At 39.2% G+C, this 17,856-nt stretch overlaps 2 protein-coding genes across 9 annotated transcripts in view; both read right to left on the bottom strand.

Annotated features, from left to right (window-relative positions):
* The window catches only part of LOC117232309 (uncharacterized protein CG43867), a 98,634-nt gene extending 87,962 nt beyond the window's left edge, over positions 1 to 10,672 (bottom strand). For 5 of the 7 annotated variants that reach the window (XM_033491623.1, XM_033491625.1, XM_033491624.1 and 2 more), the window contains exon 1: positions 10,377 to 10,672. The gene's annotated coding sequence lies outside the window, so the exon portion shown is untranslated. The remainder of the gene's footprint in view (positions 1 to 10,376) is intronic. The other 2 variants (XM_033491628.1, XM_033491626.1) reach the window with 1 other exon arrangement.
* Positions 10,673 to 10,981: 309 nt separating this feature from the next.
* On the bottom strand, positions 10,982 to 16,700 carry LOC117232167 (thyroid adenoma-associated protein homolog). Of its 2 annotated transcripts, XM_033491369.1 has the most exons (13): positions 16,420 to 16,700; positions 16,041 to 16,250; positions 15,828 to 15,968; positions 15,125 to 15,769; positions 14,640 to 15,059; positions 14,326 to 14,568; positions 13,883 to 14,242; positions 13,544 to 13,822; positions 12,736 to 12,933; positions 12,457 to 12,644; positions 11,693 to 12,390; positions 11,370 to 11,632; positions 10,995 to 11,300 (listed from the first exon to the last, which is right to left on the bottom strand). In XM_033491369.1, the coding sequence occupies exons 2-13, from the start codon at positions 16,206 to 16,208 to the stop codon at positions 10,995 to 10,997; spliced, it is 3,909 nt and encodes a 1,302-aa protein (XP_033347260.1). In that variant the 5' UTR covers positions 16,209 to 16,250; positions 16,420 to 16,700. The 2 variants fall into 2 exon arrangements, with proteins under 2 accessions (XP_033347261.1, XP_033347260.1); XM_033491370.1 differs by lacking the exon at positions 16,420 to 16,700 and having other exon boundaries at positions 10,982 to 11,300; positions 16,041 to 16,208.
* Positions 16,701 to 17,856: the final 1,156 nt, after the last annotated feature.

Below are 17,856 nucleotides of genomic sequence, written 5' to 3' on the forward strand. Positions count from 1 at the left end.
CGCGCTTCTTCGGCTGACTTGGCATGACGAGACGCGCACACAGAGCCCGAAAGGGAAGGGAGGATTGCGGAGGAGAGCGAGAAAGTACAGAGGGAGTAGAAGAGAGAAGAGGAGACGACTACGGCGACGAGAACGACGACGCAGGACTACAAAGTTTATTTTAAGGTCGACACTAAAAGGGGCCAAATGAAAAACCGGATGGAGGGGTGGGCCGTGTAACGTTCCGTTCTGCAATTACCGCGAGCGAAACGTCTGCGGCACTTGTCCGCTCGCTCGCAAAGGGAAGGCCAGGCGAATGGGAAAAACAAACGCGAGAATAATAGCCTGCGCGACATAGGCGGCATAAGCGAAATCGGTCAAGCGTCAAAGTTTACGGCGTTCGGGATATCCGCGGTCGAATAAAACCAGAGAAGATAAAGACTCGAAACCACAATGAAGACCGCGCGAACACTCGCGTAGTTCAGTGCCTTGTTATCGTCGCCTATCGTTCTACAACTAGCAAGACCACTCACTCATCTGTATGTGTGATACACGTTGAAACGATACATCGTCGGCTCTTTGCTCGCAATGGGAAGAAGATAAATATTATTTTAATAGGAAAATCACGATAACAAATCGCCGATGAATCAACGAGACGCGAATCCGAATCGAAGTAAAATTACCCAGAAATAATCGCAGTATCCGCGAATCAAAATCCGAATCGACGCTGGCGGACAGCGTAACCATGCAGACGGCACTCGAGGCCGATAGGATCAGCCGACTCGCGGAGTCAAATAACGAATAACGAGAAGCCTTTCTCCTTCCATTCGGGGATGCGTGAGAACTCCTAATCAGCATCTATTCACTTAGACAGCCAGTCGATTCACGAACTCGATACCACGCAGCCACATAATGAACATACGTAAGCGGGATTCGTACGCGATCCTGAATATTCTGAATTAATCTGACGTTCCCTTGAGCTTAACCCAATTCTCCGCCGCTGCTTGTGATCCCGCCATACGAGTCTATCGGCTCGAGAAGACACGATTTCCTACATTTTTCACTTCCACCTCGACTGCTTTACGCGTGTACTTGTAAATGCGAACCTGCCATCTTCCATCGATTCGTCGGCCAATTACGATAATGGGACCGATGAGAATCGGAGATTGGAGACGCAGAAGAGACGGGATGGCGCGAAACGACGAAACATCGACGCCAAACGTCGAGTCAAAGCTACGTCTTTCGGTGTTTTCGGCGAGGAAAGGGATAGAAAGTTTTTTCTGGCCACAAGGGACCACAGTGAAGCTGCTTTCAGAGAAAACAGTAATTATACAAATTGATGGCGCGGCCGGAAACCAAATCTTCGTCTAGAAATAGCAACGCCGTGTCGGCTCGTTTCGCAGAGGAGTCGTCAGCCCTTTACGTGTCCTCTCTTCTTTCTACTCTCTGTTTGCTTTTCTCTTCGGCGCTGTTCATCTCATAGCGAGTGCCACGGTTGGCACTTGATGAGTGAAAAACCTCGTGTCAACTACCTGTGGCGTTTCCTTGCCGTCGATGAATATCGAACGCGACCGAACATCAACGGCCACGCGACGATTTCGCTCAGAAAATGATCGTTACATATATGCATATACGATAACGGACGAACATACGTCTTGCAAGGAACGTACTCGACTATGCTAACTACATTTACCAATCATGAAAAATTGCGCTTCCGCGCTACGGACGAACGAACGTTACGCAATGGCACTCGTAATCGACAACGATCCTCTCGATTCCAGACCCCCGTTCGCGTTACGTCGTTACGTCAGCTTGACGAGTATTTTTATCCATCGTGACTGATCTCCGTCGAGACCGAAGCGGATCGACGACTCTGCCATTCTCGAGGAAAAATAGCTGACTAAACGAAGAAACAGCCAACGATTTGGCGAGTGGAGCGCCAGTATCGATCGACCGGTCGAACTTCCATAAACCGCGACGTTTTAATAAAGCCCCATGCAACGCTCGTATTCCGCGCGTTTTATTATTACTACGCTGTAAATCTATCGGTCGGTATGTATTGGCATAGGTTGATTTTGCGCCGCTTCTACTTCTCTCCTCTCTTCTGCCGGATTTTCCGCAAAGTGTATACGCCTCTCTCTCCCTCTCTCTTGTCGAACGGTCAGATTCTCTCTAACGCGCGCGGTCGCCTAATATCGCCGATTTTACGAGCAAGCGATATCTTTTACCACGCGATGCGGTATACTTTTGGGCTTGTCGTTTTCATGAAAGAAACGCTCCTCGACCGTGTGGCGTGACCCTTTTTGGATACACGCGAGATATACAGCCGCAATAACGGCGAGTTCCGCGTATAAATCTGAATACCTACACGAAATACCTAAATCTTCCCGATAAACCCGTGCCCTCTCTTGTTCCGCGCCGTTCGGTTCGCAACAACATTTACTTCGGGACCACCGCGAACTTTTCGAATCTGAAGTACCTAAGCAATCTGTCTCGAAATCTCTCCCTTCAAACATGATCGATCGACGTGAATCTTTCTCTAACGGTCGATTCCAAACGACATTCCCTTTGACGTTCAGATTCGAGGAAACTTGAAACGGCCTCTAAGCGAGAACGAGCCGCCGATCGATCGACAGGACTTAATTCTTAATCGTAATAACATTACGTATTCATAGGAGGCTGGTTTGTCCTTTTTTTAGCCCTACTTTACCCCCGTTTGGTGGCGTATAGGCCTACGACCAGGAGGAGCATCAACGTTCCAGCTACATGTACCTCTACGTAATAATACCCGGACGTATATAGAGAAGGCGGCAGCTAGTGGTCCCGTGGAGTCCATGAATAAATTTCGAATTAACTTTCGAACGGTTTTCGCGTTATACGAGGCGCGACGGAAGCCCTCTTCAATCTGGTCGGCTCCTTGGAGGCAGTCGTTATAATGCCAATGGCTCACTCCCGTGCCCTTCCCTCGCACAAAGAGCCACTGTGTGGCAAACTGGCAGCTACCTGACAAAGAAACGACCTCCTCTTCATCGAATCCAGGAAATTTTCCCGCTCCGAGTCGCTGGAATTCCTGCTGAATATGAAGCTCCGATTACGTACTTAATACAATTGTTATCGATTCGAATTAAAATTTAACGACAAGTTCCAAGTCCCCTATTTTAAGAAGAATCGCCAGGTAAAATCTAAAGTTGCCGCTTAATATAAAGGACCGCCTAACGAACCGCCTGCGAATTTTAATCGAAGGCAATTCACAAATGTAGACCATCAATAACCGAAGCTCCAAATTAACCGCGCTTTCTTTCCACTGTGCCGTCATAAATCACGGGTATTCAGACTCCCACTACGTTTAACAAGTGGCCTCCACCATTCTTCTCGCGTTAAAAGAGAGCCGCTGGTCGAATCGGCAGACTCGGCCGGCTCGATTATCGAACCGTTGCTTTGATTCGCTCGAATTCGCTCTTCCAAACCGACCGAGAACGTTTGCCCCGCAGGTATCTGGAAAACAAGATATTATCGGTTCGTGGCGGAGAAACAGCGCGGTGTTCTTCGTTTCCACGCAATTCCAACGGTCGGAACAAAGTGTAATGCCGCTTGCGAGTAGTCCGTGCGCTTGCACGCGCAATTACTGTTACGTGTATCGACGTTACGAAGAAAGAGAGAAAGGAAGGAAGAGAAAGAGAACTGCGGGTAAAAGGAGCGATACAAGGGGGCTACACATCGATTCGAGGGATTCGACGTCTAACGTCTGTTCTTCTTTCAAAGAAATACCCGTTTGTCGAAAATCGAGCGATTTTTCGCTCGTTCCTACTTTCATCGAGACGTGAAAATTGAAACTAAGCTTTCGCTTTTCGACGGATGAAGATGCCACAAGATATATCAAACCTTAACTCTTTCGTATTCATGGACGAAATGTCTGAATTTATAAAAGATGGAAAAATACCTGCTGTCCAAAAATATCGAAAAATATCCACTATCGTTCGTAGCATCGTATGAAGAATGTCGCGTCGCGAGATTCGTATCTCGTGCACAGATGCAAAAGGGTTAAGATGCAAAGAGGGATCCGTTGGAGAATTCTCAACCGATACGCGACTTCCACATCAGACTGTACACGCATCGATAAGGCTCGCGTCTCTTCTCCTTCGCGCCGCTCCGTTTCCTCCGACGTTTCTCCCCTTTTTTCCGCGAGCCAACTCGCCTGTATCCTGGTTATGTATTATTTATGGCCCGACAGATCCCCGTAGAACGAAACCGATTCTTTCTCCGCGCGGACGGACAGCCGGCTCGTCGATGTAATTTATTCGACACCCTGTATGCAAACGCGGGTCCGATAGCTCGTTCAAATTCCGCGAGAGACGAGCCAGCCCGCCGAAAACAACTTCTTCGATTACGCGACACCGATGCGTTTCTCTTCCTTCTATAAATCTTCCTTCCAGATTCTATTTGTCGTTCGATCGCGAATCGCGCGAAGATCTCAATGATTTACGTGATACGCGAGCTGATTCCTAGCTGTTCCGACAACCGACATAGGAACGCGAAACGTAGACTTACGTGTTAATCCTTCAATTATCGATTAAAATGAAAGGAAAGGGACGGAACAGGGTTAACGATTATAAAATATCGACGATCTTCGAATGAAACGCAAGAATCGCAAGAAGGATCTGGTTGAAACGGCCAGTAGAAAAGGCAGAACGATCGAATGACTACCTGGACGAGGAACGCAAAGCAACGAATTTTCTAGATCAGGCGCACGAGCAAAAAGAGCGAAAGATATTTCTATTTCTCATTCTATCTGTTGGTCGTGTTGCTTGCCGTGCAATTTCTGTGACGATCGTTCGCGTACACTCAGCGAAATAAAGGACGTTTCACGTGGAGTCGCGTGCGAAGAAACTATCCCGTGGATACGTGACACGAATACATCGCCGATGCTAATTGCGGGTAGAAAACCTGTGTACCGGGCCCCGCCTTGAAAACGCCACGGGAAATATCCACACAGAGAGGCGGGGGAGACGAAACTGGCGAACTGAAAAACGCGGCGAACCCTTTTGAACGCAGCCACGCAATTACGAGTTCCCCCATTTGGTCAAGGAAGAGCATCCAGGACGAAGGACAATAGGAGGAAATTTACCGAGTGCCTGATGAATGAAATTCACGTACGCGTGCGAGGAAAGTAACTCTAAAATCAAGTTGACGAATATTTTTCCGAAAGTCACCGGTGACCAATCGCGTTGAAATTTGATGGACAGCAGAGTTTACCATAGCAGATTACTGTTTGTAATGGATAAAGGAAGGATAAATCGATAACATTTCGTAGTAAAATAGATCCTACGAAGATAAAAGTTAATCCTCGAGGCAGAAAGTTGCCGGTAGCCAAGTTATATAAATTTCACGGGATATCATTGCATATGGTACAGTCGAAATTCCCTGTAGAGGTGGGGAAACTTAGTCGAAACCGGGAGAAACTTTCGCGACCCTTTCTCGTGTCTAAAGCAATACGCGAGTGCCGAACTTCTGCACGCGTTTGAGTACGACTGGCGAACGTTTGCCAGATTGCGAGCACACCAGCCTCGAGTTTTATGGTCGCGGGTTGACCCGATGTTTCGCAGTACCCGCTACAACCAACTAATCATCTAATAATCGAACCGATATCGCCGAACGTCGAGAAAATCGTCCGTCTTTCGCTCTGAGAAACTGTTCGTATTTTACGAGCGGCGCAAGGGGGAAAGCTGCCATGGAAATCGTGCGAAGCGACGATATCGCGGAGACACGAGAAAAGCAGACACAAGAAAAAAAGAACGGAACGAGAGAAACAGGTTGAAATAAACGAACGAATTAAAATCTTATACGTATTTAAAAATTGAGATATTTGGAAATCTTTATACTTTTGAAATTTGAGTATCTTGGGTGTTTGAAAATTTAAGTACAGGCGTCCCCGTATAAGACGATACTTTTATAACAAAATTTAAGAATTTGGAAAATCGCCATAGAAAACGGCATATAATGAGAATTGTCACGTGCAAGCCAGGGACAAACCGAATGAACTTCGAAAGTATCTGTTTTCGTGTTACAAGGTTATATTTGCGACGGGGATGTGGCGAGAGGAAACGCGTTACCACTTTCGACAGCTCGTCCCATTTTCCAAATGGACAGAGGCCAGGTCGCCGTCGACGAAACCAAGGAACCGCATCATCGATATCTCTAAACTGTCGCGCTCGTTAAAATGATTTGTCACAGGCGACAGACTCGCTTATCGGGATTCCAAAATTGGCAAGGACGTATCTACTGCAACTACGCGATGTCCTTGGCACGCACGACAGTTAAACGGGAACATGAGTCACTACGACACATGTTTGCTTCCGAACTATATCACTGGGACGGAATGCCAAATAACAGTTCGTAAATCGTAGTATATCGTTAACGACATTGCTCCGTTGAAAACGGTAGTTAACGGAGATTAAATGACGACGATACTTCGGACGCAAGTATTCCGAGTAAACGTTTACTCGCGCAATCAGTTAAATTATCTTGACTTTCTTTGTTACAATTTGAGATAAGGAAAAATTTACCGAACAGCGAGAAACCGAGGCAAGCAGCAAGGACAATTATCAGAGTTAATCGGCGTGATTTGGCCATCGAGCCGACTAAGCATCGTTAAGGGACATTAATAATCATTAAGAAGGCACTTGACCGTTTCCGGTGTAGGTCAAGATGCACTTCGAGGTAATCACTCGAAACCATTAGACTACGTAAGTCGATTAGACGATGATACGAATAATAATACGCGACGTTTCACTCCTCCGGGGTTTAGTCGAGAAACGGGAGCAGAGCTATCGAATTTCGAGACCGCAGATCTCGGATTTTTCCGTGGAAATTAATTTCACACAGAGGCATCAAAGAATCGGCGATCGTTAGATCTCGAAGTAGCTGGATCGATCACAAAGCTCCCGCCAAAAATTCCTTCTCGCTCGATAGGATCGAATTTCAACGAGCTATACCTAACCAGACCTCCCAACAAAAATCCCAACTACATTTTCTTATATTCACGATGTCGTGAATCATCCGGTGGTATTTGAACACGTCCCTCAAGATATCTGTCACGTACCGTGGCTGGCCGTATATACCGAACTGCGGATTCGATTCCACCGTTCGTTTATTCTACATTCGGTATAACGAACATGGCTGCTTTTTCTTATTCGTCGGAATCCTCCATTGTTCAATAACAATGGCTGAATTTCCGTAACCAGATATATACGTTCGAACGTGTAAAAGGCAGTAATTTTAATTTGTATATTGAAATTTAAAGATGCAAAACTATACTGAATAAACATTAATAAAGATATCATATGTCACGCAAGTCTAATTTTCGAAACCGATAGCTATGAAAATGTCGTATTTCAAGAGCTGGAATACACGCAGATAGAAAATGTTTCATTTGTAAGGTTAGGTGATACTGTCGATCGTAAAGAGCACGAACGTTCCATAATGCGCAGACGTAAAAATATCCCTAATTTAGTGAACCGTGATGCAACATTGCACAAAAAAGGAGAAAAAAAAGAAAATAGCTTCGACTATAGACTCACTGTGTTCTCCGGTGTAGCAAAGGTTCAATGACCATAGATAAAACGTGCAGCTGTATACCGTCGTAAAATCGGAAACCAGGCTCGCATAGTTCGAAAGGCAACCGGAAGGTGAAAAGCGAACGCAGGCTTTCGAGATCCGACATGGAAGCCGGATTATAAGCGGCATTCGACCATTGGAAATTAACGCGTTTGATTGTCGCGCAATCGAAACTGACAGCGAAACCATCCGACAACGGATACGTACAACGCGCAGCTTTCATGCGCATCGTGAAAACTAAATTTCTCGATCGACCGTGTCACGTGAATCGAAAAAACGCGGGAATGGATGATTATCGATTGCAAAATATATACGTGTTCGTGATTGACAGCTTGTCAGACGAAAGCTTGAGAACAGCAGCGAATACGTTTCGACCAACGAGCGAGAATGCAAATCGATGTACTATTGGTCTTCGTAGATGAAATTTGATTTACAAAGTAAGCTAAGTAAGTAATTTCAACGAACTACCATATCTTTTAATATTAACGAACAAATACATACGGTGTGGCATAGACAATCGAATCGACGAGAGGCGTGTTACGTACATGCAAATCGATGCGTTCCGCATAATTCGAGTTTTTTCATTTTTATCGAATTCGAGCCGTAGTTACGGTCAATTACAATCGTTAAACATTGTTTTGTTATAATGTAATGGGTAGCGCTCACGAAGCGCGCCCGTAGGCGAGTGCGCGGCTTGCATTTTGCATAAATTACCTATATAGTTGTGTCTGGTTCGCGTGGTTGCTCGGCGTTATTGTCAAAATAATGCGGGAGCAGGTTGCCGCTGCAGGCTTGATAAAACAAATAGACCCTCGACACGTGAGTTGTATATTCGACCTTTTCCTGCTCTCTGAACGCCCAATTGTTTCCCGCGAACACGGAACTAAACAAGAAGAGAAGAAAGGTTGGCTGCACTTCCCATACGAAACGAGACCTTATCCGTATGACGTTTAATGCGTATCGTGGTAATGGAATCGAAAATAAACCGGAAAAATAAATTACCTTAGAGAAATTAAGAATCTTGCTTGGTTGCGTGTTTCGTAACGTATATATGCAGAAGTTGGTACTACTGTGGGGGTAGCTTTTTATGGGTCTGCATGCGATATATACATGTAACTCTTTATAATATGTATGAATCCATGATTAAAATCTATATTCGAAATAGGAAATACGTTACATGATATTACACATTGCATTTTCATTTTCATCGATCATCGATCATAAATAGAATTCCTTGAAATTACCGGTTCTTAATTACTACGTTCTAAAAAGAACAGATCTTGTAACGACGCTTATTCGTTGACAAGCAACGAGTTAGTTTCTAACAAAATGTCCCCAGTGTGTTCTGTGGAAACAGTTAATACATGTAATTTTGTAAGAAGTAAATGATTGCTCCTTCTCTTGTAGAACAGCCGGAGGGGCGGAAAAAAAGAAGAGCGAAGAAGCGAGAAAAATGTAAATAATCGGGTATACCAAACGTAGTGTCGTTCTCTTCATCATCGTTTATTAAAAACACTAGATCAGCGGAACAATGCAAATGATCAGGTTATGAAATGTTCTTTTCCTGCATAATCCCTGTGGCTAATGTTTGAAAAACGAATGTCGTGATGAATGACTTTAGCCAAAAATATTGTTCAATGGTCGAACAATGCTTAAATTTTCAAGTCTTGAAAGGAGATTAGCAAAGATTTTTACATTTCAAAAACGTGTTGTCGAAAAAGCTATTGATTTAACAAATATTTAACTTTCACGCTTCAAAAAATAATCGTTAAATTACTCGTATTTATTTCTCACATTCTTTTGCTTCACTTCTGATTATAATGAGATGTAAATGTGTACGTTATATCACATGACGCGTTAACAAACGAAAATTGTTGCTTGACATGCACCTCTCCATAGCCCATAGTGAACATAACGGGTGATTAAAAATGTCATGGAAGTTATTAAATGAAAAATGGCTTAGCAATTTTCCTGTTTGCGAAACGAACGAATCGAGACAGGCGATCAAATCGAACGTGACAGGACGTAACGAGTAGTCAACTTGACATTGAGAAATTTGACCGATTACGAAAAAGAATCAAGCGCATTGAGGCAGAAGGTATCAAACTACTTATGGTAATTTAAAACAAGTTTGGACCAAGGGAAAATATGTATGTCGTTGCGCATTACTACTGGTGTGCCTAAGGCGTGGACAAAAGATGAATTTGAGACCGATGACCTTTCTCCTCGAGGAGAAAGAGAGACAGGTCAAGAAAGATCATTCGAGAAGGCTCCGTTAGTTGATCAAGCGCGAAGGCTATTTAACATTCCGTGTTTGGAAGGACGCACTTTAGGAATCGCAGATGTTCAACGGACTGGCAGTGCTAGTTTTCAAACTTGTTCTCGCTGCTCTCGCTTGATCTTTCCGTTTCACGCTCCTTCCCAGTTCTTGCTCTCTCGCTCTCTCTCTCTCTCTCTCTCCACCTCTTTCACTCTCTCTCTCTTTCTCTCTCTCTCTAACTCTTCTTTTTCTCTCAATGTGTTTTTTTACATGAAAACCTACCCGAGAAAGGCTATCGTGTGGCACGATTCCGGTCAAGAAGAGTTCAATCGCGGAACACAGCTCGGTCTCAGACAGAAATATTCTAATCGAGAGATGACAGCTTGTACAACAAGTAGGTCATACATAGAACAGGGAATGAAGGAATCGACAGGATCTTCTAGGGACGATATAACAGTTCAATATGAAAGTGAAACAACATGTATGGAACGCGATCCCGCGTGTTTATGTCGGCGGAACTCACCTTGGTTCGACTGGGACTGCGGTAACGGCTCGTAACGATTTGAAACGAGCGCACTGAGTCCACTCCATGCCTGGTACACACACGGCCACTATCTTCTCAGCTGCTTTTTCCTCTGTTTTAATCTGTTCGAACACTCGTGGACATGCTGCCTCTCGTTCAACGCAGATAAAGATTGTCGGCGCACACTAATACTCGACGGTCACGACGCTGAGGCGCGAAAAACGCGAAAATCCGACGGATCCGCGGTATAATGTCACGAAATACGTACCGAGTCGGCAAACGTCGAGCCGCGACGGTGGCGTCTACCTGCGCCAAGCGGTTCAACTAAACTCTCTAGCCACTAACACCTGGGGATATTTCCCCAACCAACATTTAACTCCACTCTTCCGTTCTTTTTAAATTTAAAAAGACGTTATCTTTTCAGTTAAAAGTTCCTCAATTTGTCATAGAATTTCTTACTTTGTAAATGTATTCTTTATTTTACAAATAGAGCAACTGTGGAATGCAGAATTTATTTTCGATGATAATATTTAAATTTAAGTGCTTATATTTTTGCTTTGGTCGAATAAAATGATTGCGACTGTATTTTATTAAAAAAGTTTATTTTATGTAAACATTTTATAATATATTTTTGTATTGCTCGTATGATAAAATTTGTAATAATTTATTCTTGTAAGTCGGGTTCAAAATATCGTGCAATTTATTTTCAAGAGTAGGTATGTAATTTTCATAATTCTTCACGAGCGTTCTAAACGAAATGGATTTTTGAAATTGGACATTCAAAAGTGAATTGACCCAATTTATAGCGTCATCTGGCAATATAATGTCTATATAACACTTCATATTTTTTATTAAAAACTCAGCACATGTCCTTGATACCTCCAAAGGTTCAAAGAAGTCATAATTTGTACATTTGTTGAACACCTTAAAATGAATAACATTACATTTACAGTATCTTTTACATTTTTAATACTTTAAATAATATTTACTTACATCTGTATCGTCCATTTCGTAATCTATATAATCTAACAATGCAGTACTCCAATAAAAAAGCGCAATACACATATACTCAGGATGTTTATTACGTATATTGCATTCTAAGAATTTGGAAAGTAGTAAATTCATATATGAACAATCATTAATCACTGTACAATGTACCGGAACATGATCAACTAAAGAGAATGCTTCATTTCGTATTTCGCGATTATTGTCCAGTAACAATTGTAATACTGTTGTCCACCACTGAATCTGTACATCTGTGATCAAATTTAATTAGGATTGTATACATAAAAATACTTTAACATTTCATAACTTACATTGATACTCTTCACATTTATAACACGCTAGGAAAAGACCCTCCATTATTTCAAATGCAGATTTTCTAAAATCTCCACTCAAACTTGTGATCCATAGATTATCGCAGAAGCTACTATATACATCAGTTGTACACTCTAAATTAATTGCTCCATCATGCTTGTTAAAAGAAGCTAAAGTCACATATGATTTCCCCAATAATCTTAAGTAGCAGTCTCTCTCATAGTATCCACTTTTATTATCCTGTAGACGTATTTCATTTAACACAAATTTACAAATTTCAATTCTTCTCATGAAATCAGAGGATTCAGTTTGATTAATGCATGTTAGGCTACTGTAGAGGAAATCAAATATCGCATCTTGCAATTCTGGACTATACTTATAAAAACATTCTATAGAGTTGCGAATTTCATAGAAACCATAATTTAATAATGTTTGTAATACATCTCTGTATTTCACTTCATTAATGATTTCTGAAATAATTGACCATGCAGCAATTTGCATTTCAGGAACTTTTAAATTATGCAAGCATATTTTGATTACTATGGACTGTTGAATTAGCGAAGTTTCTCTCGCTATTGATCGAATGAATCTAATTACTGATAATTTATACACCTCTCGCGCAGGTCCTTGTTTTAATTTGTCACCTAATAAATGTGAAATTACGGTATATAGCATCGGCAACATTCGTATCGCATACCTGCAATTGAAACGATTTTTTGTATTTTGTTAATAATTCGAAACTTTTAATATTAATTTCCCTTACGTTCTATCTACTTCACATATTTTATTGCAAACATTTACATAATGTGCAGCCAATAAAAAACTTGGCGGTTTTGAATTTTTTCGCTCCAGATTTTCTATGATCCAAACTGTGTGTTTCAAAAATTCATCCCAACTTACATCAACCAATTCAAACGATTTAAAATTGAAATATATTAGTATTTCATATATCTATAACATTTAAAAAATATTTACAAATTAATTAGTATTAAAAAAAAATCAATTAGTATTTTAAAGAAATGTTCATTACTGATATGCATACTTGCAACATATAACCATGTATTAAATTTAAAGATGAATAGTTGATCCCTGCAGATATTATATTCTCAATTATTTTTGTTAAAGCATATTGAACAGATTGTGTTGTTAATAAAGGTACAAGTGCTCTGGCTGCTAATTTACGTGTTTCGAATATCGCACTTTTTGCGCATTGTATAATTAAATCTATAAGATCATTGACCTGAAATAGACGTATAGCTTTTGTCATGAAACTTCTAAGTACGAGCATGTGAGTAGCACTGTTTGTCTGTGTAACAGGGGAAAAACAAGTTATTTAAATCCTTAGTCATGATATTTCAGAAACATGAGAAATTATCGGTTCATAGAATAATTAAGAAACAAAAAGTGATTTGTAGTTATAGATATACTTTATATTTCTGGTGGAGTTATATTCTTCATTTCATCACAACTTCCACTATCATAAGGAGTTTCCGCTTTCTAGTACTTGTACAAGAAGGCTTTTAATGCCATGAGGAAAGAGAGAGAATTTCGAAGACTATTTCGTGATAGTAGGAACAAAACCGTTGACTATTCGCAATTATATATACTCGTCCGTTGCTGCAGCCACTAATGATACAAAGACGGTATAATAAACCTTTGATACCATGGCGAACACAGATCAAACATGCCAATACGAAAACATTATCGTTCAGGGGCATGCATAATCTGCAAATTCATGGTCACATATACGCGACAGGTAGACCGTACGGTAAAATTAGTACGGTCGCGTATAAGTAACCATAGTACATAAAGAGTTAAGCTAAATTACCGTATGAAACACGTATAATTACCTTCCGTTGAATATCGCTAGGTTCCGTATTATTATTACAGTATAACCGTGATAGTAAAAGCAATATCGATTGTATATCGGCTTTTATAAGAGTATCATCCATTGCCACAAATGTTTGCAATTGATCCAAAATGAAAGATAATAGATTAGAATATTTTTCAGAAAATACTCTATAATTCATTTTATTATCTGTGGTAAGATTGATATGGTCTTTCGTTCTTTGAACACCAAAGATTCTAGTAATAAGTGCACTAAAAAGTAATGTTGCTGCGTTTCTTTCCTGTAAGGGACAGCATACATTTTTTATTTCATTTTCGCATTACAGAAGAAGTTTACTTACCGCCCATGTTGCAGCATCGTAACTTTTAAATGCCGCTATTAAACCATCTTCAACATAATTATTTACTACTTCTGCAAGATGAGAATGTCGAAAAATTGCTCTTAAGATATTTAGAGCATGTGTTTTAATTTCCATGACTTGAACGATATTTTCGTTTACAGGACAATCATCATTGTACTTTAATGTAGCAAGTGAGTTCTCATAATGTGTAAAAACAGAGTTTGAGTATATCAGTTGTTGCACTTTTTCCCATAGATTTTCACTTTTTAATTGTGTAAGTCCTAACAGAATTTTTATCACCGAATCAAAGGTTGTAGTTTTTGTATCTTTGTATCGACGAGGTTCTGTAGATAGTAAAGCCTGTTAAGTAAGATTCATATGAATAAGATTCATAAAATAATGTAAAAAAATAAATCAGGACTGAAATATTTGATCTCATTTACCTGTATCATAAATGGTACTCCTACACTTCTTCTGGTTGCACACAATTTTGAGTTCTCTTTAATTCCCGTGATGGAAATCAAAATTTGATGCAACCACAATTTAGGTAATTCATTTAGATTTGTTTTACTTAAACGCCATAGTCGAGAACACAATTGGCTGAATCCTACATGAGCCTGTTCAAATGCTCCTCTATGCTTTGTTTCAGTAAGCAAGGAAACAAAATGTTCTCCTATTTTGATAATCTGTTAAAAATTTGCTTTGTCTTATTTTCTTCTAAAGAAATAACCTTTTAATACAAACTGTGAAATTTTACTTGCTCTTCATTTAACAAATTTATGGAAGGATTGTCTTCGCATATAGGTGCCTTAGTGGAAAGCAAACCAAACAATAAGCTAACTTCCTTTACAGTACGCCAAGAACAAAGCAACACCATTTGTGGTGTTACTATTTGCTTATCAGGCACAGAATTACATAATTCATTAATAGCTTGTGAATTCAAATCCATTGGTAAATGTCCCTCTGGTGAAGAATTATTTACTATTAAAGAAACTGCATGACTGCATTCGAAAGATATGGATATCAATTCTGTTACAGTGCTCTGCCACAAACATTCTTTCCCAGCATTCTTCAAATTGCATTCATATAACAAATTTCTTATACAGAAAAGATAGCCATACAAAGAATGTTTAATAACAGTTTTCACTATATTCTCTTTTGCTAGAGTCAAGGAATCCTATAAAAATAATTTATATAGCTATCTGCGTAAGATAATTAAGTCATATAAATAGGCACAAATACCTTCAACTTTTTCAACAAAATTAGTATCAGTTGTAGTATTGTTGCTTCTTTTATATCTTCAAACTGTATTATTAGATCTAAATAATTTTCAAGTACTTTTTGTACAATAGGTGACAGAATACTAACTTTCAGCATATATACAGCTGTAATAGTATCAATAGGTCTTACACTATTGCCTAATTCAATAGCAACCATGATAATATCACGAACACGACCTTCATTATTTAATTGCAATAAATTTGGATCTATTGATTTTATTAGATTGAAAGCCATTACTTTATTTGTTTCATATGTATCTAATAACATTAGGTTAAATATTGCTTCCACTTGCTCAGCCTTCCAAATAACTTGTTTAAATTCATTATCTAATAAATCTCTCATTAGGAGCAATATCTGTAGAGAACACTGCCTCCTATTGTATGTTGCATCAGGGCTACATATGCACATCTGACGTAGAGATTCAAATTTACAACTATACATGTTTATATCACTTTCTAAATTGCAAGATGTTTTATATGATTCATCCATCACTTCTTGTTTTATCTCTGATGAACTACGGTTTTTTTTATAATGGTTTCTCATTTTTTCTTCTTGTGCATATTGCCGCCTCATAACAGCTAAGCTGTCCTTCATTCGCTTTAAAGTCTACAAAAACAAATTTATGTTTCATAGGAAGCTTAGATCTCCATTATAGTGATCTTACCTTTTTTATTAGAGGAACAAATTCTATATTTTCTTTGAAATTGACTTGTAGAAACAGGATGATTATATCAAGTTCTTGAGATGTAAATTTTAAAGTGCTCTTCTTTGATTCTACTATAAGGGCTAGTGTATTTAATTTTATCTAAAATAAAGGTTAACATTATATAATAAACGGACGAAATTGTTTAAAAATTTATATTTTATAAATTAGTACCTCTTCATCATAATGATAAACATAATGTTCCAAACTATCATACATGATACAATTTCTCCAATATTTATTATTCGAGTTAAGAAGCTTCTCCTCAGTGTCTAATTCACCATTACGTTTCAATATTAACAAATCTTTTAATTGCCTCTTTATTTCTTCTGATGTAAACATGTTGTTTCCCTCTCTTTCGTATTAAATCCCAGAAGAACACATGTACTACCCCAACAGATCTCACAAAGGACATAACCTAACAAACACGATGTTGGTACCCCGCTGGGGGTAGCCACCCACATGCTATATTAGTATATCGCTATAATATTTTACCAAATGTCCTACTGGACAAATTGTAAAATTTGAATAAATAAATAAAAGAAAAAAACATGTACTATATCACTGTTGAGGTTGTGGATGATAAATTTCCTCACCTGAGGGAAAATACATATACAGACGAGGTATAGATATATATTTTCTCTCTGCTATAGAATAGACGTGGCATGCAATGCTTTTTATATCTTCAATCAATGATACATATACAGAGGTCCAGTACTTGTCCAATTTTTTATGCGGAATGTTATTATTCCGATCTGTTATGATACATTTTAGTTCCTTTATTAGCCGCATGGCATTATCACAAAGTTACTTTAGTGCGCATGCTCGTCGTTATCTACACTTGATGTGACTTCTGCTGGAGAGGGAATTTCTTCTCTACTTTTACGATGTCATGAATGACATCACTGAATGTTAGAGCAGCACACTTTATTGTTGACAGAAAAATCATAATTTTATGTCGCGTAGAAACGTACCATAAAAAATTTTAAAAATTTAATTAGAAGTTTACAAAAAGTTTGGTTATAGCTATAGTTTAACAAAAAGTGTTAGTTCAGGGTAAGTTTCTTAAAATGAAAAAAGGCAAAAGATCACAACGCAGTGCCACAAAGAAAAACTTTGAAAATTGTCCCTTAGTTTTGAACGCTGTAACATTAAGCTTTTAAATGTTTTTGAACATGCTACTCCTTATCAAGAAAATAGATGGTTTTTATCGCGTTCTTACACATCAAAAGAAAAGTTCATAAAAGAATGTTGAATATATAGTATATTTGTATTGTATTGGGTTGGCAATTAAGTGATTGCGGATTTTGTCATTAGGTGACATTGTCAAAATCCGTAATCACTTAGTTGCCAACTCAATACGTGCGAGAGTGAGGGAACGTAGAGCGAAAACACACATAAGTATGTATTCCCTCCTTGGTATGCATGCAAGTGTCGCATGATGCCCTAGGACTCCGTTGAGACAAAAGGGAAAAGTGCAATGAGAAATTTCGTGACCTAGGCCTCCGACGAGTAACCCACGTGGCGAGCTAAGTTATGTGAATATTAGAATAAAGTTCTTTGTAATACCTCAAAAAATCTTTTCCGTACTTTAACAACGAATATAAAAGGCTCTACTACAGAAATACAAAAGCTAAAGAACTTTATCTCCTGATTTTAATTGAACTCGAAAAAGCGAAATTAGTGGGCAATGTTGATAGCTTAAAAAAGTTAAATAATTTTATTGATTGTATAAGTAGTATAGAAGATCAAATAATTTTGATTATTATTATAATAGTTTTAACAACACTATTAAAAATACTAACTTAATTATCTTAGCTTGTAAACACAATAAAGTAAAAATTTTAGAATACTTATTTGGTAATGACAGTAACATTCTAAATAATCTATCCGTTGATATTGGGAAGAGCACTGTGCTACCAAATGATGAAAATGAAGTATGCCATAATACATTTTATTATGCTATACGTTCAGGCAATATTCATCTTCT

The sequence above is a fragment of the Bombus vosnesenskii genome, unplaced genomic scaffold (assembly GCF_011952255.1).
Source record: "Bombus vosnesenskii isolate JDL3184/JDL3185 unplaced genomic scaffold, Bvos_JDL3184-5_v1.1 scf7180000013285, whole genome shotgun sequence".
NCBI lineage: Eukaryota > Metazoa > Arthropoda > Insecta > Hymenoptera > Apidae > Bombus > Bombus vosnesenskii.

Coding starts and splice junctions, on each gene's coding strand:
- LOC117232167 (XM_033491370.1), bottom strand. CDS start 16,208: ATGTTTACATCAGAAGAAATAAAGAGGCAATTAAAAGATTTGTTAATA. Junction 11,633..11,692: donor TAAATGTGAAGAGTATCAAT/GTAAGTTATGAA, acceptor ATTTGATCACAG/ATGTACAGATTCAGTGGTGG. Junction 11,301..11,369: donor ACGAAATGGACGATACAGAT/GTAAGTAAATAT, acceptor ATTCATTTTAAG/GTGTTCAACAAATGTACAAA.